Below are 23,730 nucleotides of genomic sequence, written 5' to 3' on the forward strand. Positions count from 1 at the left end.
GGATCCGGGAGATGAGTTCCCGTCAAGTGCATCCGCTTGGAAAATGGGGAAAGCTGAGGGTCGGGCGCCCGCAGTCCCGGGGGAAGGTTTGCCCTGGGAAATGGGAAGTGGAGCTGTGATTGCTCCTCACAGGGTCAATTTGCCCAGATTTCCCATTTTCCAAACCGTCCACCTGCTCCTGGAGCGCTGGCTGCAGGGGGAGGTTGGAGAATCACGGGATCCTGGGATGGTTTGGGTGGGAAGGGACCTTAAATCTCCACCTTGTCCAGCTCTGCCAAGGATTTAAACACCCGTGGAAATTAATCTGCTGGATAAAACCTTTTTTTCCCCTAGTCTTCATTAATCACCCGTCCTTCCCGCAGTCCCTTGCAGGAAAACAGATTTTTTAAAACCCTGTCAGCTGTGGTTTTGTGGGATTCATTTCGTGTCTGTTCTGCAACACTGGGGAGGAGGGAGACAATTAACTGGCGGCTTAAAAACTCGGAGCGCTCGTTCCTGCTGGGAATTATGTAACCGTGGGGTGGGCTGGGGCCTGACAGAGAGGGTTTCATGGGGGGGTTTTAGGTTTCTCAGCAAGGCAGAGCTGAAAATTCATCCCCAGGGATGGGGGGGGCTGATGTGTTCGGGAAGGGCGAGGGAGACTCCGGCACTGGACCAGCACTTGGACACCTCGGGGGGAAGCTCATCCCTGCTAACGAGCACGTGGGAGGGCAGGTTTCCATCCCATCCCTGTCCCCCCCATCCCTGAAACCACCCCCGAGGGTGGGATCCCGCAGGCTGTGGCTCCGTCGTGGCTCCACACCAAATCCCAGCTCGGGTCCCGCCAGCAGGGCAAGAAATCCCAGCCCGGCATCAATTATGGATGGATGCGGAAACGCAGCGGCCCGGGGAGGAAACACTTCCAGGAAAGGCAGCCCTGGAGCCCCCCGGGGAGGGGCTGAGGGAGGGAGGCTGTCGCTCACTAACGAACCGGGAGCAATTAGCGCTGGTGGTGCCGGGAAGGGGCGGGGGCGGCGCTGCCGGGAGGGAAAAGCCACCCCCGAGTGCCGGTGTGAGGGTCGGGGAGAGGGAGGGGACAGACAAGTTGCAGGCCCTGGCCCAGGCTGCCCAGGGAGCTGTGGCTGCCCCCGGATCCCTGGAAGTGTCCAAGGCCGGGTCGGACGGGGCTTGGAGCCACCTGGGCTAGTGGGAAGTGTCCCTGCCATGGAACAAGATGAGCTTTAAGGTCTCTCCCAACCCAACCCCACCCCCTGGCAGAGCATCCCTGCACGGGAAGGGCTCCGAGGCTGCTCCACGGCTCGTTTTCCAGGGAGAGAAATCCATACGTGCCGCTGACATTTCTAGGACGAGCTATTTTTGCCTCTTGAGGGGGCTGAAAAAATCAAAAGTGGCTTTCGTGAAAGAAATGAAGGCAGCACCTTATTTATGCCAAGAAAATTGCTCGTGCTGATTAACCCGGAGCTTTTCTGCGGCGTCTCTCGTGACTTAATCCCACGGGATCTGAGGGGGGAAAGGACAGGTCTGGGGGGAAAGGTGGGAGATGCAGTGGAGGAGGGTCAGGGTAGGGTTTGGAGCTGGAAACACCTCGCAGCTGCTCCGTGGAGACGTGTTGGGATGCTGGGAATGGTTGTCCTGAAAAATAACCCCCCGAAGGTGGGGGTTCATCGGCAAAGAGCAACGGGACACCAGGACATGGGAGTTACACAAACACATTCCCTGACGGAAAGCAGCCGAGGATTTGGGTGGGCAAAGGGGCCAAAAGACAGCAAATAAATTCCCCCCAACTTCTTGCACTTGGTTTGCTCCGAAGCTCCCAAAATTTCGCGTGTGCATCCCTTTGTTTTAGGTGGGAAATTCCACGGAATTTCTGGCAATTCCGGGGGTGGGATCCGGCAGGGGCAGCTCGGCTCCTGCAGCCCGGAGAGGCACCGGCTGCGGCGTGGAGAGGCTCCCAGACTTTCTGTTTCCTTTCTTTTTTCCCCCCTTTTTTTGTTCCTTTCCGTGGGGATAATAATAACAGTGTCAAGGACACCGTTCAAGCCGATGCCTGGAGAGCTATTCAGCACAGGCCTATTTACGGCCATTATAAAATGCCTGTGGATAGTTCAACGACCGGTTTTCAAGAGCCTCTCTCTCTCTCTCTACCTTTTGAAGGCTCAGGAAAATCTATCAAACTGCAGAAATTAAGCTATTTTTCTTCGGGGGGGGAAGAGAAACGGAGAGTCGGGAGCTCCCGGCATTAAAATGCTGCCGCGGATCCCCGACCGATGACAAATTGCCCGGCAGAACAACGAGCCGGGAGATGGGTTTGGGAGCGGCTCGGGCGGCGCCGGGGATTTTGGGGAGACCTTGCCTGGGGTTTGCTTTGTGGAGCTGAAGGATTGACCTTCCCCTCTGCTCACGTGCGTCCCTGGGAAGTATCCCGGGGAGGAGTTCGCTGCGGCGACCGCAGCCGGTTGGGTTGTCCGACCTCCCGCCATCCCCGAGCCCTAAATGGAGCCCATTTGCTTGTCCAGAGCCTTTGGGTACGTTTAATTGAGTGGGAAAGACGTTTGTTTTTCCCCTTCAAAGGCTCCAACCCCCTCCTGCGTGCGACCACAAAAAAGCATCATCTCCTGGTTCTCCGGGCCTGCTTCCCACCGGGAGGGGAGGCTGAAGGATCCAAGGACACGTCCCTGCCCTGGGGTATGGCTGTCCCCCTGTCCCACATCCCGGTTTGCAAGATCCCACTGCTGTTTTCCCCTCCCTTCCAGCCCGGCCCTGCACCCCAGATTCCCCCTCCGTGCTCTCCGAGCGGTCCCGATCGATCCTGTCTCTCTTCCAAGCCCTGCAGTCCATAGGAGGGGGATATGAATAAATAATGCTCTTTGGATGAAGGGATTTGGAGCTGCCCCGGGCTCTTTGGGTACAATCCCCTCCTTTCAGCAGGTGCTGCTCGGGCATTTTCCGTTCTGCTGCCGAGGCTGTTGCTTCCCGTTAGCCCGGGAGCCTTTTCCAAGGCATTCCCGAGGGACCAGAACGTGGATTTCCACAGCTGTCGGTGCTCCACCGGGTTTGTCCAGGGCTGTGCCTGCGGCAGGTGGGCAGGGAAGGGCTGGAGCCGGGCTGGCTCTCCCAGTTTAGGGATGGGAGCGCTCCCAGTCCCACCAGTCTGGTGTTTGCTGCGTCCCAGCCAGGGATCCTCCTGCCAAAGGCTCCGGGGAATGCTGGCCCATCCTGAGAGCCCCCGCCGAGGGCACCGAAGGGCTTTTAGCTGTGTTGTGATTCCTGACAGGCACGGGAGCGGGACGGGCTCTGCTGGGGAGTGGCACTGCCACCAGCCCCCTGCCAGGGCAGCGCTCCCTCCTCCATCCCTCCCTCCTCGGGAGCGGGATTCACAGCCCGGACGGACTCCTCTCTGTCCGACCGCGGACAAACCGAGGCGGGGGAGGGCTCTGGGCCCCTCCGTCCCCTCGGCACAGCCCGCGGCTCCCGGCGGGACGCTCCCGGCAGGACGGGCAGCAGCTGCCTGTTCCCAAGGGAAAGGCGCGCCCTGGCCTGTCCTGTCCCTTCCCCGGCCCCGGCCCCGAGCCGCTCCCGCCGCCGCCGCACTCTGTTCTTTGTGAGCCGCAGCCTCTCTTTGTGCCGGCCATTTGAATTTGACCCTTTCCAACGCCAAAAAAAAAATCGATATTCCCGGCGAGAAGCGGCGGGCGCTATTTTTTTTTTTTTTTCCGAGGCCTGTTTACGGCACGGCGCGGTCCCGGAGGCAGATGTTATCAGATGTTTGATCAGATGTTATCAAATGTTATCAGATGATGTTATCAGCGCCCCGTTAAAATGACAAAAAGGAAAACGAGTGGGGAGCCAGCGGGGGGATATAAAATCATTAACAAACTCCTACTAACGGGCTGGTCTCCTCCAGAATTTTACCATCCACCAAGTTTTAAATCGTGCCTCACACTGGGACCCCGGTGTCTCTCCCGCCGCCCATCCCTGATCCTCAGCTCAGCACGAGGAAAGTGGGAGATCAGAGAGACCCCCCCTCGTCTGCAGGTAGTGATTGAGCAAAGATTTATGGATTTATGGATTTATGGGCCAAAGTGGGATGGATTTCGAGTTTGGCTGGCTGGAGTTAATTACGAGCACTGCTGGCTGCCAGGGAAGCCTGGCCCTGCTCCAGGGGTGAGGATGCCACCGAGGGGACGAGATCCTGGTTTGTGGTTTGGGATCAGATAAAACAGGCCTTGCCATCAGTAATCACCTTGATTCACCCCCTGGAAGTGCTCAGGGCCAGGAGCAACCCTCCCTTCCCTGGAAAAGGGAGAGCAGAGGAACCACTTCATTCCTGAGCCGCTGCACATCTGAAATCCTAATTTAGGGCTGGATTCTTGTGGGATCCGGGCATTTAACCCGAGCCAAACGCTGGCAGCTCTGACATTTAAAAGCTCTTCTAAAGATCTCAGTCTTAATTGTCGGGATTTTTTTTCCCCTGCCTCCCAGCTGGGTAGTTCAGGCTTCCAGCCTTTTCCAAACAAGTTTATCCAGCCTTAATTACCGGTAAGAGAGTGCCCCTGCTCCTGCCTGACAGACAACTGCCAGGGCTGCTAATTAGGGGCTGGGAGATACCAGTGGTGGCAGGAATTAATTGTTCATCGATCCCCCAGGTTGTGGGCAGGCGCTGCAGGTGTGATGTCCACACTCTGCTCTGTCCATGGGAGCGTTCCCAGCGTGTCCTTCCCTCCCGGGTCATTCCCTCCCAGGCTCAGCCCTGCGTGAGCCAGAGGGACTGAGGTGCCTGGGTGAACAGGAGCTGCGAGGAGAAAACCAGGCCTGAAGTGCTGCTCTGGACTGAATTTGTGTTTCCTTCGAGAGGAAAAACAAACAAACCACTCAAAAAAACCCGCCACAGTGACAAAACAAAACCAAAAAAACCCAAACAGCTTAACAAGCTCTTTAAATTTCATCTCCCAAGGCAAATCCTGGAATGTGGAGTGTCACTTCCCAGCGTTTTTTGAGGCTTATTATCACCCTATAAACTGCCTGCGAGAGGGGATGGTCCCTGCCCGGGGTTTGTCATGGAAAAGCTGACCCAGCTTGGGTCCTTTCCTTGGGAAAGGATCCTGGCACGAGGCTTCCAAGGACACGGTGATGGCACAGGAGGGGGCACAGCCTGTCCTGCCTTGGCACCACCCGTCTGTACCTCAAAATTGGCACAGGCTCCGGCCCCTCCGGAGGCTCTCGGGGTGTTAATTAATTAATTAATTAATTGTGTCTCCCTCGCGGGCCGTTTGGGGCGGGCTGGGAGAGCCCCCCGGGGAGCCCTTTGTTCCGGAGAGGTGAAAAATGGTCCCCACAAAAAGAGCGATCCCCCCGCGATCAATGCCCTCTAACGACCGTATTGATCAGCTGCAGCAAAACAGCTCCCATTTATTAATTATGAGGGAGATGTTCCAGCCGCTCCAGAAAGTTAACTGCTCTGCTTTCCCTCGCCCCAAACCCGCCTGGGGTTGGCACAGCTGCCCGTGTCCTTCCCTGGGGAGCTTTCCCAAGCGATGTGCCCGGCCCCAGCCTGGCACGGGGCTGCTCCCACCCCTGCCACCCCAAACCCCCGATGTCCCCACGGCTCCGGGGGGGCTCAGGGACCACGGTCACGCTGTCAATTAGAAGAAGGAAACCCAGGAGGGGTAAGGAGGGGGAAAAGGAAGGTCAGAAAGGGGTAATTAAGGAAATGCAGCCAAGAGAAATTATAGGAGGGAGGATTAGAAACGTCGGATCGGTGTCGGTGCCCGGGGACATAAATCACGGGCAGGGGGAAGGAGATGCCTGAAGGAAGGCCAGGGCTGATGGGGGACTGATTATGAGTTTGAAATATGGCACGTTGGCAAAAAAACCCGCGGTGATTTATCTGGTGTCAAGCCGCTGTCCCGGGCAGGGGCAGCCTTTCCCACACAGCCCTTCGGAGACTCCGGCTCCGGAGCTGGATTGATTTCCCAGCCTGCCAGCACTCCAACAGAGCCGGTAACAAATAACATGGAGAGGGGAGAATTAGGGAATCAAAGAGGGAAACAAATGGCTGGAGCACACCCTCAGCACAGGGGGTGGAGGGCGGGGGTTTGGGCACCCTAAATTCCACTTGCGGCCCTGCACAGGCAGAGCCCGGCCTTTAGAGTGGTGGGATGGGTGTGGGCAGGTTTAATAACTGGGATCTGCAGCCCTGGAGAGAGGTGGAAATCTGCCCCTTTTGCAGGTAAAAATAAAAAGGGAGTACAAGTCACATTAGAAGCCGAATGAGATCTCTGGGCTAAACTATGAACTGTAATTAAATCTGAGCCCCCCGAGCTCCCAAACCCACGGCACGGACAGTCTGTGGGCACGGGGAGGGCAGCGGGGCCGGGCTGCCAGTGGGAGCCGGGCAGGGGCACCCGGGGAAGGGCTGGAGATGCTGCAGTGCCAGTGGGAGGCGAAGCAGAGGGAGCCTGAGCAAAGCTCCAGAAGGATCCGCCGGCGGGAAGCGCGAACCAAAAATAGGCAGCGGCAGGAATCGAGCGGAGAGCGAGGAAAATGGAGCCAGGGATCAATACCTGGAGGCCAGGAACGGAGAGGGCTGGGAACAGCTTGTATTCCTGACCCAGGCAGCTGAGCTGAAAGCCTGATTTCTCTGGGAGAAATCACCGGCAAGGTCAAAAAATGCCAAAAAACCATCTAAAAATGCGAGGGACGTAAATGAGGGCGTGGGCTGCGAGGCCTCCCCCGTGCCTGGAGCTGGCACAGCAGGATTAGAGCCAGGCAGGCCCTTGGCCTCGGCACGGGACTCCTGCTGGAAAACAGATGGGAGGGGAAAATGATTGGAGGGGGAGATTAATCATAACCCTGCTGGCAAACCCAGATCGAAGGGATCAGGGCAGGGCCGAGGGGCCCGGGCCGTAATTTGTGGTGAATGAGGAGGACAGATGCTTGTTCAAATTTGGGATTAGGTTTCGGAGGCTGAAGGGGGATAATACCCGAAATGATTATGGTATTAAAAGGGTGGTCCCCCAGCGGGTGAGCAGGTTGGAAGGACCCTTGGCATTAAGAGCTGGGGGTGAGGGGACAGGTCACTTGCAGGGCACCCTGTCACCCAGAGCAGGTCAGGCACTGGCTGCTGGTGGGCACTTTACCCCAGGGAAAACTCCTTGCTCGAGGTAACCGTGGGAATTTGGCCCCCATATCCAGGGAAGTTGGGCAAAAAATGCCATTTTTCGTTCTTTTTCTCTGGCTCAGGCTTTGGAAAAGTCCCGGCGTTGCAGTGGCCGTGAGGGACACCCGGGTTCACTGCCTGAAAAGAAGAGCTGCTTTTGGTTTTTTGGGGGTTTTTTTCCCTTGCTTTTGTCCCAAACTTTGGGCCTGAGTGGCACCTCTTGGCACCAGAGCTGGAGCCAAGGTGGGCACCCAGCCCAGCTCCCTTTTAGGGGAGCCTGGGGGTGCTGGAGGTCTGGGGGGCTCCCCATGCTCGGGAATGCCCCCGGGATCCGGAGGGACAATCCCTTAATCCCTGCCTTGTCATCCTTTTGGGCTCCCTGGGAGCCTAATTGGTGCAAAGAGGTTTCCTCTAAAGGTCCAGCCCGGGGTAATGGCACGTCCTGGAGTTCCTGGGGTCCCTTTGCTGCAGCCCTGGTGTTTATTAGTGCTGGAATTCAACGGCTTCCCGTGGAGAAATGGCTCGTGATGTCACAAAAAACGAGGAGGGAGGAGGCAATTCCAGCCGGGAAACCAAACAGCCCCTTTTTGCCAGAGGGCTGAGGGTGGGAGAGCCTGGAGCTGGGGAGGAGGAGAGGGAAGTGCTCGGCAGGGCAGACTCTCCTCTCCCCGCACAAATATCTAAGAACTATTAATTTCGGGCAGCAGCCGGGAAGGAATACATGAAAGGGGAATTGATTTCTATTTAAATGCGATGTTTTCATCCCCTTTTTTCCGAGGGCGAACATTCATCTCCGAGTACCTGTGCTAATTGATTTCAAATGCAATCCCCCACGATTGCCGTGGAATAATAAATCTGCGGGCTGGGGAGGGAAAGGAGGGATGGCAGCAGGGCCGGGAGGGGAAAGGAGGGATGGCAGCAGGGCCGGGAAGAGGGGGAGCCCCGGGAACCCGCACCCGCAGCCCGGAGGTGCATCCAGGCTGGAAAAGGTGGGCACAATCCCATTAGAGGAGTCGTTTGGGGATCAGGGGGGTTTACAGATCACACAGAGGGGCCTGCTAATCCACATAAGCTCTTGGAGAGAGGGAGATTAGGAGGGAGAAGGGGCACAGGACTCCGACTGGGAAAGGAGCTGAGCGTCCAGGGCGCTGCAGCCACCCTGCTGCAGGGCTGGGACGGGCCTGGCAGATGCCAGAAGGGGCTGGTTTGGCTTGGAAGGGACCTTAAAGACCATCTAGTCCAACCCCCTGCCACGGGCTGGAACACCAGGTTGCTCCAAGCCTGTCCTGGACACTCCCAGCGACGGAGGGAAGCTCATGCCAGGGCCTCCCCAGCCTCTGGAGCTGGCACAGGAGAGTTATGAGAGCCTTGGAGCCCTCCCAGTGGGAGCTGCCCCTCTCAGGAACACCCTTGGTCCTTGCCAGCACTGGAATTGGATTTCTTGCCGGGGATATTTTACAGTGGGAAAAGTAAATAGCGTTTCCCTCGGGCAGTTTGATCTCCACCGTCAGCCACGGGATGGTTGCAGAGGATGTAAGGAATGCCAGAGGGTGGGATGGTGCCCCTTGGCACAGCCTGGACAAGAGGAGCAGGGAGGGAACCAGGAGTACCCGAGGCTGGAGATAAATGTCACGTGGGGGGCACCCCAGAGGAGACCACTCTGGGAGCAACAGCTCGGGGAAAAACAGCCGGCTTTTAGGTGTTTATCCTCAAATAAATAATGGAGCAGGAGACCCAAAAAGCTGCTGTGGGAAAATGGGCTAATGGAAGCCCTGGGGAAGTGTGTGGGGGGGTGAGGAGCAGGGGAGCAGCTCCTGCCTCAGCATGGGGCACTTGTGGGCAGAGATTGCAGAGCTCCGGCCTGTTGTGGTACTCAGGGCTCCGAAGGAGGCGGGAATCGGGGGGGAGAACAGAAAATAGCCGTCAAAATTACCCGGGAGCCAAAAATACACCGGCTGAAAGAGCCTGACGTGGGGAGCTCGTGAGAAAAGAGGGGGAAAAATGCCCTGATTACAGGATATGGGAACTTCTGCGGGGAAAAATGAGGGAATAACGAGGCATCTTTAACCCGAGGCAGCTCCACGAGGGAAGAGTCCCCACGTGGGGAGGAGGTGTGGAATAGAAATCTCTCATTAACCCCACAGGCACAGCGTGGGGTTAATGAGTGAAATTCCGAGACCTTTGGTAAAGGAGCGATCCGTGGAGCCAAATTTTGGGCTGCATAGGTTGGACTCAGCTAATCCAAGACATCTCCCGCATCCTCAGGAAGGGGATGGACGTGGGCACTGCCCCAGTTGGACACTGCTGCAAATTCTTTCCACTGCTGGGATGGAGCTGGGTGTTTTTGCCAGACCCTTCTGAAGCAGTTTGTATGGATATCCTCTTTCCCCAGGACCTGTAGCCTTGCCAGGGAGCAGGTTAGGGCTCCAAACCCGGCCCCAGACCACTCGGAAGGCTCCTATTGCTGCAGCTGGGACCGTCAGCAAAATAAACCCGGGGAAATAATGGGCAGTGGGCAGGCAGAGACAGTGGAAAGGCTATTGATTGGAGCAGGGTCTCTGTTCTGCACAGCACAGCCAGCTCACAGGGGCCCAGCTTCGGGTGATTTCTGGCAAATAACGTGTTGTGGAGCCTGGAAATCCTGGAGCATCCGGGGCTCTGGCAGGTCTCTGTGCCTCGGGACAGGAGGAAAAGCAGGAATCACATCAGCCCGGGAATCGAATGAGCTCCACCTGCCTCCCACCCGGGGCACCCAGAGATCCCGCTGCAGTTCAGAGGTGGGAGCTGGATAAAGCAGCTCGTATTTTTAAGTGAACAAATGGCACTTCACACGTGTGATGACAGTGAGCCGGGCGCTGCTTCCCGGGAAAACACGCCTTCCCCGAGCCCCCGGCGTGAAGGATGGGGGAGCAGGCAAAAGGTTAATAGAGCGTTGGGCCTTTTTTAATTGAAAAAATGACTGAGGGACCATGTAGCAGAGCGAGCAGTAATATTATTACAGGCTGTAAGTACTGTTGCAGAGACTTACTGTTCAGCTGGGAGCAGAGTAATGAGCGCCGGGGCCGCCGAGGGCTCACCGGCAGGATCCCGGCCGGCTGCCTCGGGAAGGGGAGAGGGTTCCCTAAATGTCTGCCGGGCTGGGATTTGTGTTTAGGGGTGAGAGGATGCAGGGTGCTGCCTCCTGAGCCAACCCGTGTGGCAACAGGCTGGAAGTCAGCACAGCTGGATTGAATTTAGGGAGTTTTGTATCCCCTGCTGCCAGGGCTCCTTGAGCACATCCGGAATATTCCTAAGGGTGACTCCAAGGCTTGAGGGCAAACTGACCCTGCTGGGTGAATAAACAGGCCCTGGGTGGGGTGTCACAGCTCCCAGGTTGGGATTCACAGCCCAGACCCACCACTCTGCCCTGACATCCCACAGCGGGGCCGACGGGGCTCGGGGCTGAGGAATTGCCCCGGGAGAGCTGTGCCACCCCGAGGAGCCGGGCCCTGGGCTGGCCACCAGGCTGTGGTGGCACTTGGGGCTGCCAGGATTGATGCTCCGGGGGAGCAGCTCGATCTGTCATCCCGGAAAAGCCTCATTTCCAGCCAGGCTCCGGCAGGAAAGGCAATCAGCCTGGAACCTGCTGCACGGGGAATTTATAACTGCTCTGCCAGGGACAGGAGCCGGGGGGGAACCTCTCCTGCTGGGAATGTCTCCGACAGGGATACCTGCACCTGTCTCCAGCGGGCAAAAGGGAATTCTCCTGGAAAAAAAGGGGGAGAAAAGGGAGGGAGACTCTGCCTCACGCCTGGGCCTGGCAGTGCCCCTGGGCTGTGCTGGAGGTGGGGGGTTTGTGGTTGGAGAAGTGCCACAGAATGCCGGGATGGTTTGGGTTGGAAGGGACCTCGAAGCCCATCTCACTGCTCAAAGCCCCCCTCCCACCAGCCCTGATTGCTCCGAGCACCTCTGTGTGGGTGTCTCCTCCTTCCCAGGAGCACAGGGACCCCCGAGACCCCCAGCAGAGCCCACAGTCCCCCCGTGCTCCGCTCCTTCCATGCCGGAGCTGCGGATCCAGCCCCCGACTGCCGGATGGATCGCTCACATCATCATTTGTGCTGCACTTTCCTCCCCCCGTGGAGGACGAGCTCCAGTCGCTCCCATCCATCTCCCTCTTTCAAGTCATCTTCACTCCGCAATTTCCCCCTCGCCCCCGAAAAGAGGAGGAGATCGATGCCTTTCTTTCCAATTTCAGGCGGGCAGAGGGGAGGAAGGAGCCCGGGGAGAGGCAGAGGATGCTTTTTGCCTCTCCGAGCACACGTCCCTCCCCGCTCGGAGCACGAGCACGGCTGGTTGGGTATCGATCCCTCCCTGGGAAATGCCGCAGCCTGTGCCCGACCCTGACCTCCCCCTCACCCTGCCAGAGCCAAAAACACTCGGCTTCCAGGCTCTGGGAGGCGAAAAACAGGGAGTTTCTGCACTGGGGAAGGCAGGACAGCAGCCTGCGAGCCCAGCACGGACAGGAGTCAGGAACAAACCCCTGAGGGAGAAGGATGAGGCCTGGCCACGTGTGCAATGAGTTGTGTTTGGTCCCAGCTGCTCTGGGCAGGGGCACGGCCGGGTGGGACTCCTACGGGGTCGGCACTCAGATAAAAAAACAGATAAAAGACAAAAAAATACCTGCTTGTCTCTCCCACTGTCCCGCTAAGGCCACACTGGGATCTGTCACTGCTGGGCCTGCTCCGACAGCAGAGCTGATTCCAGGGGTCCTGCAGCAGAGACATCATTATCATCATCATCATCATCATTATTATTATTATTATTATTTATTATTATTATTATTATTATTATTATTATTACCACCAGAGACGAGGCTGGATGGCGTTTGTGTCACCGGAGGGTGGGTCTGGGCTCCAGGAGCCCCCAAGTGCTGCTTTCCCAACTGCCCCCTGGGTAACAGGTGATTTCCCAGCCCCGGCTGGAGGAGAGGGATTCAGAGGAGGGCTGGTTTTTCCCCCCTGGTCGATGGATCCCGTGAGCTATGGTGCAGCACTGGTGGCTGTCAGGACAATGGGCAGAGCGAAGACAAATACACACCTCTGCCTCGCTTATTACTTTAAGCCTTTTATTATCATTATTATGGGTGATTAAAAATCCCATTAATCAGATGCTAAACAGATTAAGCCCTATGAATTAATTTGCTGGAAATAACTAAGACAAACATTCTGGGCAGAGCTCATTTAATGAAATAGAAGCTGTTTATCTGCAAAATTAGGGCTCGAGCGGAGCTGAGCTCCGGCTGGAAAAATCCAGCCCCGTGTGGGGCCAGGCTGGAGCCAGGGCCGATTTTTTACCCGTTCTAAGTAAAAGAAGGATCTTGCCCTGAGTAATTTATGATACATTACACAAAGAGCTCATTAGCCAGGGCTGGAAAATAAAATTACAGTCAGTGAGGAAATAATTCCGTGATTTAGAGGTTAAGGAGGGGAGGCTGAAGGACAGAGGGCGACAGAGCTGAGCTCTGCCAGGGAGGGGGCTTGGCATCACCATGTGTCAAAAAGGAGCTTCCCAACCCAGTATCCAACCCCCAGAGCATCAGCAGGGACCAGAGGGCCTCTCCTTGAATCCAGTTCCAGCCTTCCCCAGAAACTGCCCATGGAATGACTGTTTCTCGTGGCTGTTGTTTATTATTGCTGTTGAAAGTTCCACCTTTGCTTAGGAAATAGAACATTTTAGCAGCAAAGAAGGCTCTGACAATCAGCGCCGGGAGGAATAATCCAGTTGCCTCGGCCAAGGAGGGCGAGGGTCCTCCGAGGAGGTCAAAGCACAATTAGAACTTTAATTAATGCAATTGGTGGAGCCTCCACCAGCAGCAGCGGTGCATTTTCCCTGGGAGTCTCTCACACTCTCCTGGACAGCCCCTCGCTCCCCCAGATGCATCCATTTATCCCAGAGGTGCAACTTTTGGGCTCCCCGAACTCGGGGGCTGTTTGCTTGCAGGGCTCAAACACCGAGGGGAGGAAGAGGATCGAAACCATCCCGGAGCCCCGGGCTGGCACCGAAAGGGCTGATCCCAACTCTTCCTGCCGGGCTGGCGTTTCCTGACAGCCGCCTATTAAAGTGGGCCCGGGCTGCCGTGCCGGGGAGGCTCCGATAAGTGGATCCACATGCAATATTCATGGCTGGCTTCAGAATAGTTACAGATCCATCACGCTTGGCAGCGGGGACGGCGCGCTCCTAATGCGGGGCTTAAGCACCTTTTTGAGCCGGAGCCCTGAGGAGGGACGAGCCGGGGGGCTGGCACGGTCCCCACCGATGGCATGGCCCCACTCCTGCCTTTAAAGCCCCCTGCCCACCTCCAGGGAAGCCCTGGAAAGCCTTCTGTGGGACCTGTGGCCGTGGGGTGTCCCCAGGCACCCCATGGCCCACAGGCTGGAGCGGTTGGATAAGGCCCCTCAGTGCAGGGGAGCCCAGCCCGAGCTTAATTCCCTCACTCCGGGACAGGTTTGTTTACCAGCTTCTGGCCAGCACCACCCTGCAGCTCCGAACCCGGCCTCATCCCCCGGGATTAATTTTTACACAATCATCCCGGAGTCTGTGATAATCACTCCTTAAAAAATATGAAGAGATTTGGGCTTTTTTTTTTTTCCCCGGCGCGGAGGATTAGGCCTAAAGACGAGTAATCTGCGGCAGGCTCAGCTGCATGCACACCACTAATCGCTCCCAACTCTTCCCAGCTTTAGCCTTTTCATTAGGATTTTCCACCCGCTCGTCCTTGCTGAGGTTCCTCCCCGTGGACACCCCAGGGTTATTCCCGTTGTTTTCCGCTTGGGGTTTAATTCCCGTACATTCCTGGCGGGACTCAGCCGGCTCCTGGAGCTGCCAGAAGAGTGAGGGCTCGGAGGCCGAGAGAAAAAACACGGCACGTTTTACATCCCGTTGTGGCCAGCAAGCGTTTCCCCAAATATAATTAAAATAAGTACGTCTCTGGGACCGGTCTGAGGACGCGGTGCCAGGGATTTTAAAACAAAATAACGTAAGCACTTAGAAAAGGGCTCGAGCAGACTTTGGGTACTTATGCTCCAAATAATTGTCCCAGGAAACCCGATTCAGCAGCCACCCGGGCTGAAAGCACTTAGGCACAGCGGGCAGGCGTTCAACAAAGCATTTAGAGACCCCGGCGCTGCATCAGCAGGAACCTCGGGGCTCCGGGCGGGAGTGACTCAGGGAAACCGCGGGGCCGGCGGCTCACAGGGCCGGGGGCCCGCCCGGATCCCGCCCGGATCCTTCCCGGCTCCTGTGGCTGCAAGGGTTGGGGTGCAGGGGGGTCATTGGCCCAGCAGTGGTCCCGGAGCTGCAGGTGCTCCCTCCTCACCGCCTTCCCCCAGGAATGTGTCTGCAGTCGCTGCAAACCGGCAGCCTCGGCCGCTCCTGGGAGTAAATTCGGGGATCTCCACACCCCAGCAGGCTGACAAGCACCTGCTTTTAAAGGGACTTGAAAACCACTCGGAGCGCAGTCAGGCAGACCGAGGCCCCCTCACGCTTGGAGACCCCAAGCAGCAGCTTCAAAGGAGGGAGGGACACGGCAGAGAGAGCCTGGAAAAGGTGGATTTCAGCAGGGGCAAACCTTCCAAGCACAACTCTCCCGTCCCATTTCCCTAAGCCGAAAAGAGGGAACCTTTCCTAAGTGATTCCTTCATTGGGCTTGAACGCAGATCAACGCTCCTGGTTTCTTTTCTGTGGTGTGGCCGTGCCTCTCCTCACCAAAACGGGGTGCCCAGCCCAGCAGCTCCTCCTGAGCTCCCCACAGCCCCTCACCAAGGCGAGGCCACGCCGGGCAGGGCCCTACCTGGGCCTGGCACTCCCCACAGCCCCTCACCGACCCCGGGCAGGGCCCTACCTGGGCCTGGCACTCCCCACAGCCCCTCACCGACCCCGGGCAGGGCCCTACCTGGGCCTGGCGCTCCCGCGCAGCCTCCGGCGAGCCGAGCTGGGTGTCAATTACGGGAAAATCAATGGAGATGCTGCTCAGGACTCCTTCTCACCATTCAGCACGGATGAGATCCTTCACTTTCTAGCACTGATTCATTTACTTTCAGCCTCTCCAGGGGCTCCTGACATATTGCTATCTGGGAGGAATCTGAAGCGAGAACTGCCTTTGTTTCCACCGCAACTTGTTGGCTGCGGGGCCGGGGGGCTGGGGTTCAGGAGGGAGGCTGAGGCACACGGCAGGGTTGGAACATTTCTCACCAAAACACCTTCCCGAGGTGCTCCCAAGCCTCATTTGCACGGGCGAGATAAGGGGAGAAAGGGGGCCAAAGCTGGGGCCGGAGTGGAAACGACCTCCTTCCTGCAGCTCAGGGTGCTCCGGCTGAGCTGTGCCCGGGAGCAGTGCTGCTCCTCCCCTTGGACAGCTTGGACGGGGCTCAAAGCAACCTGGGCTGCTGGAAGGTGTCCCTGCCCGTGGCAGGGCAGTGGGACTGAGTGGGAAGCTCTCCCAGTGCCAGGAGAGGTGTGTGACACCAGGGCTGCACAGTCTCACTCTAGGGTTTATTCCCAGCCCCAGGACACACAGTCAGAAACTACAGGAGACAACGTTAAAGGTTATAGAACCGAATCCCAAAATATCTAAAGCCAAAAACTGCAGTTGGTTTATCCTGGGAAGGTTGGGACTTCACTAGGACAACACCATCCATGTCGAGGCTGGGGACACCATGCACTGGGTGGACAACAGGCACACAAAAACCTGTATCAACCAGCCATTATATCCTCCATTCCCAGCCTTTCCTCTCCCTCCACCAAAGCTACAGGCATCCCACAGGAGCGGGATATAGACCTGGGGCCATGCTCGGGTCGAACTCCCACTGCAGGCTGGAGAAGCACCGCTGTGACACAAACCCCAGCCCTGCAAGCTGCTCGTGTTCCTGCTCTTCAAAGGGAGCCTGGTGCATGGAGAGCGTGTAGGATATAGCCCAGAGCAAGGACGGGGCTACAAAGACAAGATTTATTATTTATAAGGCACTTCAGTGAACTCGGGGCTGGGAGGCAGAGCGGGCTGTGGGGGGGGCAAAGCTTTGTGAGGGAAAAATGGAGTTGGAGAGGACGCCGAGAGCAGTGCAGCACGCAGAAGTCATGTTCATGAGGGACATTCCTCGGCTCAGAAGTCAGGCTCTCTTGGAGTTCGTGTGGAATTTGCTGTGTGATTTAGGGGCCGGTTTAATGAACCTTGCCCCGGACACCGGGCTTTTAAAGAACGAGGGTCTGCCGAGCCAGCGCTGGTTCTGCACTGTCCAGCACGGGGTCCTGCAGCCCTGTATGTGCCATCTGTGATCCGTGGTGTCACGGGGAAATGTGTCACAGGGGGCTGGGGACATCGAGCACCCACCCGGACACAGTCACAGTGTCCCCAGCAGCCCGGGCTCCCCATGCCTGAGCCCTACACACATCCAGAGGGTCTGGGGGATCCCTGCGGCACTCGGGCTGCCAGTCTGAGCCTCCCCCAGCCACCCCAGGCTTTTGGGGGATCGCTGCAGAGTCCCCCAAGGCAGCGGGCAGGGTGCTCTGGGCACCCTGGGGGTGTCAGGGTGGGCACACTCGGGGCCCCCCGGGGCTGGCGGTGCGTTCTCCGCGGCTGCGGGGGGGCCGTGCCGGGGCCGGGGGCGGGCGGGGGGGGGCTCGGCGGCGCCGCCGGGGCCGGGGCTGCCTCTCCCGGCTGCCATTTCAGCGCTCCATCCCTCCATTTTCCCTCGGAGCGCGGCGGTGCCGGCCCGGCCCCGGCCCCGCCGCCGCCCCCATGTAGCGCCGCGGCCGCCCCGCACCCGCCCAGCCGCGGGGCCGCCTCCGGCATGCGGAGCTGCAAGATGGTGCGGGTGGCCAGCGTGCTGGGGCTCGTCATGCTCAGCGTCGCGCTGCTCATCCTCTCCCTCATCAGCTACGTCTCGCTCAAGAAGGACAACATCTTCGGGGCGCCCCGCGCCGCCGGCCCCGCCGGGCCCCGCATGTACATGTTCCACGCGGGATTCAGGTGAGCGCGGCCCGGGATGCTCGGCGCGCTCGGGATGCCCGGATGGGCCGGCCAGGGGGGCCGGGATAGCGGCCCCCGGTGCCACCGCAGCGGGGATGCGGCTCCGGCCGCGCCCTGCCCGGCCCAGGGAGCGGGGGGGACGGCGGGAGCGGGGATGGAGCGCCGGGCGTGGGAACCGCAGCGCCGGGATGCTGAGGGGCGGGAGGGCTCCGGCACCGCGGGCTGGGGGCGCGGAACGGCCCGGGGCGAGTGGGAACGGGGCGGTAGAGCCCGGTAGGGCCCCGTCCGGCCCGGTCCGGCCGCACGCGGGCGGGGAGCGGCGGGCGCTGTCCGCGGTGCTGATGGCGGCGGCGGCGGGGGCGGGTCGGGCACGGCCGGTACCGGGCGGCGGGTCCGTGTGTCTGTGCCCGGGTGTGTGTCCGTGTGTCGCGGGGGTGTCCCCGCCTGTGCCCGCGGGGGTGTCCCCGCCTGCCGTGCGTGGGTCGGTGCCCGTGCGCCCTTCCCCAGGTCCCAGTTCGCGCTGAAGTTCCTGGACCCCTCGTTCGTGCCCATCACCAACTCCCTGAGCCAGGAGCTGCAGGAGAAGCCCTCCAGGTGGGCCTTCAACCGGAGCGCCTTCGCCCAGCAGAGGTGAGCGAGCCCCCGGGCCCGGCCCGGGCTGTCCCCTGCCCCCGGGATTTCAGGGAATGCGCTCAGGGACTGCTGAACACTCTGAGCTCCGAGGGATTTGCCGGCGGCGAGAGACAAAGGCTGAATCAGAGCGTTTCCCCAGACGGTTGCAGCTACCCCGGCAGGCTCGATTATTTCAGAGCAGGACACCGGGCTGCAGCACACACGTTATTGTGCCGGGACGTGACCCAGTTTCCTGGTGCGCGATTTAAAGTGTCGTTCCTCCGGGAGAAACGGCCGGGGGTTCAAACTGGAAGCACACAGGGCTGGAACAGCCATGAAGTGCCACGTTCATGGAGGCCAAAACACGCCCAGGGAAAGTTCCCAGCTGCCGGCAGCTCTGAGCAAGTGCAGTGCTGCTCCTGCCTCCGGCTCCGCTCCGGCTGCGGGGGCGGGCACACGGCTTTGTACGCTCTATCTATTTGCTGATTACAGAGATTAAACTTTTCTGGAAATGAAAATAGAGCCATTTAGCCATTTCAGAGAGCTGCTGCCATCCTGGACCGTAATTTTGTCCTGACAAACGCCCGCTGCTTCGGGGGCCGCCTCACAGCTCGCAGTTCACATACCCCACCCCCGGAGCTGGAATCCAGGCCCCTCAGCTCTGCAGCCAGGCAGGATGGGGCTGCTGCACCCCTCGGGGCAGGGGTTGGGCTCCTCTCCTCCCTTCAGGCGACTCTCCAAGCACAGCAGGACAAATCATTCCCTTCCAGTGCCACCATATGCTGCCCGCTGCCCTCCGGAGGGGAGGTGGCACTCTGCCCGTGCCATCTTTTCCCTGGGACACCCCAGGCTGTGTGACAGTGGCCACCCTTCGGTGTTGCTCCATTCCTGGCACCACCAGCTCCAGAAGCCTGCCCCTGTGCCACCCCCCGATGATTTTAGCTGATGCCTCAGGAGCTGCCTTTGCACTTGTCCGGCAGCCAGAGCCCATAATTAGGGCACCCAGTGGGACTCCATTAATGCTCAGACATTGGAGGATGAGAGCTGGAGGAAAGGTTGTTTGTTTTCCATAAACACGAGCAAATAAAGTGGTATTGGGTTTCTAATTTTATGCCCTGCGAGGGAAATTCCCGAGCAGGGTTGGTTTTGTTTGCTTCGTAAGCCTCCCTAATAACCCTCGTAAAGCTGCCGGTGGATGAGACATTAAGGAACTACATTTGCATAGATGGAGACAGAGGCTGCCGCTTGGTTTTGTGATTCAAAGCTTGTTAATGAGGACATAAAGACAGAGATATTTATAAATTGGCTCCTGTTAATTCAGCTGGATATCCGGGGTTTGCTTCGCATACCTCGAGGCAAACCTGGTGCACCCACAGAGCCCCGGCAGAAACCTGCCCACCATGTCCCAGCACGAACAGGACAATGTCACACACTCCCCACACCGGGGTGACCGCGGCAGGGTGTACCACGAGCTGTACCCTTGACTTACACAGACAGTCCGATGTTTTAATCCCGACACAATTCCAAGAGGCACAGACACAGCCTTAGTTGGTGCCAGTCAGAAGCGGAGCCCGAGGTGAGGAGCCAGCTCCCCAGTTCCCAGCTATTTATATTAATTTAAAAGCCATTGCCACGGCAAAAAGAAGGGGCTGTAAGTCCATGTTTTCTGCTCTTTTGCTCTTTTCCCTTAGGCAGGAAATCCTTCAGCACGTCGACGTCATCAAGAACTTCTCCCTGACCAAGAGCAGCGTCCGCATCGGGCAGCTGATGCACTACGACTATTCCAGCCATAAGTACGTCTTCTCCATCAGCAATAACTTCAGGTCTCTGCTTCCCGACGTGTCTCCCATCCTGAACAAGCACTACAACATCTGTGCCGTGGTGGGGAACAGCGGGATCCTGACCGGCAGCCAGTGCGGGCAGGAGATCGATAAATCGGATTTCGTCTTTCGGTGCAACTTCGCTCCGACCGAGGCTTTCCAAAAAGACGTGGGGAGGAAAACCAACCTCACCACCTTCAACCCCAGCATCCTGGAGAAGTATTACAACAACCTCCTGACCATTCAGGATCGCAACAACTTCTTCTTGAGCTTGAAAAAGCTCGACGGGGCCATCCTTTGGATCCCCGCTTTCTTCTTCCACACGTCGGCCACGGTCACGAGAACGCTGGTCGACTTCTTCGTGGAGCACAGAGGGCAGCTGAAGGTCCAGCTGGCTTGGCCAGGGAATATCATGCAGCACGTTAACAGGTGGGTGGGTTTGCCTCGCGTTTGCCTTGACAAAGTACAGCTTGTACAATCGTTCCCACGTTTCTTTTTCCCTGACGTGGCAGGCACAGTCTGACACTGCTCGTTTTGAGAGCGATGGCAGCTTTGTCGTTGCTTCAGCACATCCTTTGGTTATTTCTGGGCAGGTTGATTGTGACACCCCTTCCTTTCCCCAGGTACTGGCGGAACAAGCACCTGTCCCCCAAGCGGCTGAGCACGGGGATCCTCATGTACACCCTGGCCTCTGCCATCTGCGAGGAGATCCACCTGTACGGCTTCTGGCCCTTCGGCTTCGACCCCAACACGCGGGAGGACCTCCCGTACCACTACTACGACAAGAAGGGGACCAAGTTCACCACCAAGTGGCAGGAGTCCCACCAGCTGCCCGCCGAGTTCCAGCTGCTCTACAGGATGCACGGCGAAGGACTGGCCAAGCTCACCCTGTCGCACTGTGCCTAAGAACCTACAGCTCCAAGTGCCAAATGATCGTCTAAAGAAGTGCCCAAACCCAGAATTTAAACGTTCTCCAGATAGAAGTCTAAAAAGGAAAAGGAAACAAACCCGCCCTAAAAACCTTTTCCGTGATGTAAAGATGCTTTTCAGCCCCTGCCCTCCCGGGGGTCTCAGCTTATTTAGCGGCGCAGCAGCTTTTTATCGCGTTCCGTGGGTGCGGTTTGTGCAGCAGCAAAGTGGAGGTGTTTTGCATTCCTAGAGAAGCCGCTCAGTATGTTTTAAGAGCTCTTCATGTTTTAGCCTTCCACTAAAAATCCCCCCGTTTTATCGTTCCTTCCCCGTTAGGACTAGGTTTTAAGAGGTTTTGCTTCTTTTGTCTCTGTTGCTCTCGATAGCTCGGTGTCGCCGTGGCCGACGGATAAAGGCGCTGGGGATCCCAGTGCACCCTCACGAGCCAGTTCCTCCGCGTGGATCCAGAGTTCCACCGCTCGGGTATTTTCCTATTTCCTGAATTTTACATTTTTTAAAGAATAACAAAAAGAAGAAGAAGGTCATGACACAGTTCGTACCTCAGCTAGGTGTTTATATCGCTCTTGGAATACTTCGGGGTTTTAATTCCATTTGGGACACATCCCAGTCCAAACTAGAGAGGCTGAGGCATGTTCATTCCCATCTGGTCATTTGTTTTAAAGCTAAAAGATTTCCCCATTTACATTTTACATTCCCCAGTCAAACAACCGAAGTAGTGGCCCCATTTCCCAGTCGCAGGAGGAAATCAGGCTGTTTGGAGACAGGACAAACCTGAGGGTCACTGAGGGCTGGGAAATGTGGGCCATTATGCCTCGGGATAAAGAATCCTGGGAAATAACCGGGTTCCTTATTACAGCAAGTGTTTAAACATTTTTTTCCTATTCTGTGTGAGAACTGACCACGCACTGAAAAAGGATGCAAAATCCCATTTGAATCATCCTTTAAAATGGCACGTGCTAATTCTTCTCAGCCTCTTTACCTCCAAGCAGCTGCAGGAGGTGAGGAAGGAGGTCTCTGGCACAACCCCCAAGCCAGGCAGCCCCGAGCATCTCCTGGTGCCCCTCGTGGCACCGCAGCTCCACCGCCCCCAGAGCCAGCCCCGTTCTCCCCTGCCTCCCTTCCTCATTGGAATTAGCCCACATTTCCCAGATTTGCTGGTCCAGAGGCTGTTTTGGCTCAGCTCATGGTGGATATTCTCCCCTCTCACCGGTGTTGTCATCACCTGTGAGGGCCTGAACCTGCCAGGGGCTCGTGCTTATTAATGCCAGATATTTTTATCGAGGGGCCCTTCATCCACTGCCTGTAGGGAGCGATCATTTCTAATCAGCAAATTAAAGGCATGTGAACTGCCATCGTTGTATCGGAAGGAAAGCAGGGCCCGATGTGCTCCGTGCAGTTTTTGGAGCCTGAAAGAGGGGCAGTGCCCGGGACAGGCCTGGCACCGCGACCGGAACTCTCCAGAGGCACCGAGCGCAGAGGAGGGAGCACAAAACCCGCCGCAAATATTGGGAAAGGGGAGCACAGAAGAAAACCATTGACAGAGCTCCACATTACAGCATTGATTTTCGAGCCGAACTCCCCGTCGACGGCGCAGCCCCACGTCGAACGTTCCGGAATCATTGATTCGAACGGGGCTCCCGCCCCGCGGTCGATGGCGCAGCACAGCCCAAAGGAAATTGCTTCTCCCTGTCAATATTTTTCTTTTGCGGTGTGGAAAACCACCCCCAAACGTGCAGCTTTTGTCGGGGGACCTGGTGGGATCCGAGGGAGGGCTGAGGACGGAAGGGGATGGAGAGGACAGTGGCAGAGGGGCTGCCTCTCTGCAGCAGAAACGCCTTTCCATTGATAAGCCAGTCCCTTATTACTTATTTAATTGTTGTTCAGAAGGTGCCTCCCTGCTCAGGACGGCCAGCAGCACCTCGGCTGGGCTCTGCCTTCCCTCTGCTCGGCCCCAAATGTTCCTGCCCGAGTCCCTGATGGCTCAGGGAGAACCCTCCCTCTCATGAGCGAAGGTCTGGACGAGCCAAGAGAGCTGATGCAGCGGGATCAATAGTTGTAAGTACAGAACATTTCAGGCTCCAAAATCCAGAGGAATCCTCCCGTCCGGCTCCTTCCATCGGGACACAGACCCTGTCCAGGGGCAGCCACATCCTGCTCCAGCCCCTCTGCCAAAGGGAGGGGGGCCAAGGACCCCCCTCAGGGGGTGCTGGGGGTGTACATAGGATTGGAAATGCGTGTTCCCTTTCTCCTTTCACACCTCTTGGGGGTGGATTTTCATTGCTTGCATCTCCTCAGAGGAGGCTCACGACAACAGGCGTTTGGGCTGCTGGGTTTGCTCGTGGAGGAAACCAAAAAACAAGTGTGACACAGAACTCTGTGAACAGGGGCTGCGAAAACGTGAAAAAGCAGGTTTTCTGTGAATGAATGTGTCTTCATTCCAATGGCTCTACAGTTCAACAATGCCTGAGGGAGTCGTTTTCGATAAAAAAATAGAAATATTTAAGAAAAAAAGGAAAAAAAAAGAAAAAAAAAAAGAAAAAAATGCCATAATTGTAATAAAGGTTCCATAGTTAATGGCCATACTAAAAGCATTGTTTATTTTGAAATGGCTGATGTTCACAAGGGGCCAGGGTGTGTCTCAGGTGAGCGGTGGGAAGGACACTGGTGTCCAGCCTCACACCCCTGGAGAGCCTCGAGAGCAGGACTGGGGGCACTGGGACCTGGCCAGGGGTGTCCCCAGCCCCGAGGCCGGGGCAGGGCTGCACAGCACAGCCTGCCCTGGCTCCTCTCGTGGCAGTGAGCTCCCGGTGTGCCCCTGCGGTGTGATGTGCCTGCAGCGTTGACTCATGTGCCATAACCCCATATTGAATGCGTTGTTTTTAAATAAAATGGTTTCTTGTGCATTGGGAGTCCGTAAAACTCCGCCGCGTCCGCTTCTTCCTTACTGCGGTTTCCCCAGCTGCTCACAGCCACTGGCAGGTTTCACTGGAAAACTTCCCCAAAGGGGTTGCCAAAAGGTGTTGCTGAATGTTCCCCATATTCCATTCTGCAGCACAACAAGCAGGGTGTGATGGATCACGTTCTGCACTCCCCTGGAATATGTGGAGACACAAAGCCTGGGAATCTGGGCACGGCTCAGCTCTGGGGGTTTGCTCATTCACAGGGATTACATTCCCAAGAACTTCTTATAACCCACTCCTGGTACT

At 57.4% G+C, this 23,730-nt stretch overlaps 1 protein-coding gene and 1 long non-coding RNA gene across 3 annotated transcripts; one reads left to right on the forward strand and one right to left on the reverse strand.

The window, feature by feature from the left end:
- Window positions 1-8,420: 8,420 nt before the first annotated feature.
- On the reverse strand, window positions 8,421-15,443 carry LOC113993942. 2 transcript variants are annotated; one of them, XR_005566202.1, is made up of 4 exons: window positions 15,389-15,443; window positions 15,090-15,278; window positions 11,819-11,907; window positions 8,421-9,834 (listed from the first exon to the last, which is right to left on the reverse strand). It is a non-coding gene; the product is annotated as an uncharacterized LOC113993942 (long non-coding RNA). The 2 variants fall into 2 exon arrangements; XR_005566201.1 differs by lacking the exon at window positions 8,421-9,834 and adding an exon at window positions 9,987-10,904.
- A 1,456-nt stretch (window positions 15,444-16,899) lies between these two features.
- On the forward strand, window positions 16,900-23,443 carry ST8SIA3 (ST8 alpha-N-acetyl-neuraminide alpha-2,8-sialyltransferase 3). The gene is made up of 4 exons (XM_027732546.2): window positions 16,900-17,162; window positions 17,670-17,792; window positions 19,466-20,023; window positions 20,218-23,443. Exons 1-4 carry the CDS (start codon window positions 16,984-16,986, stop codon window positions 20,498-20,500), a joined length of 1,143 nt encoding a protein of 380 aa, XP_027588347.1. The 5' UTR covers window positions 16,900-16,983; the 3' UTR covers window positions 20,501-23,443.
- The last annotated feature ends 287 nt before the right edge of the window (window positions 23,444-23,730 follow it).

The sequence above is a fragment of the Pipra filicauda genome, unplaced genomic scaffold (assembly GCF_003945595.2).
Source record: "Pipra filicauda isolate LSUMZ 115617 unplaced genomic scaffold, ASM394559v2 scaffold661_size620017_pilon, whole genome shotgun sequence".
In the NCBI taxonomy this organism is placed as follows: domain Eukaryota; kingdom Metazoa; phylum Chordata; class Aves; order Passeriformes; family Pipridae; genus Pipra; species Pipra filicauda.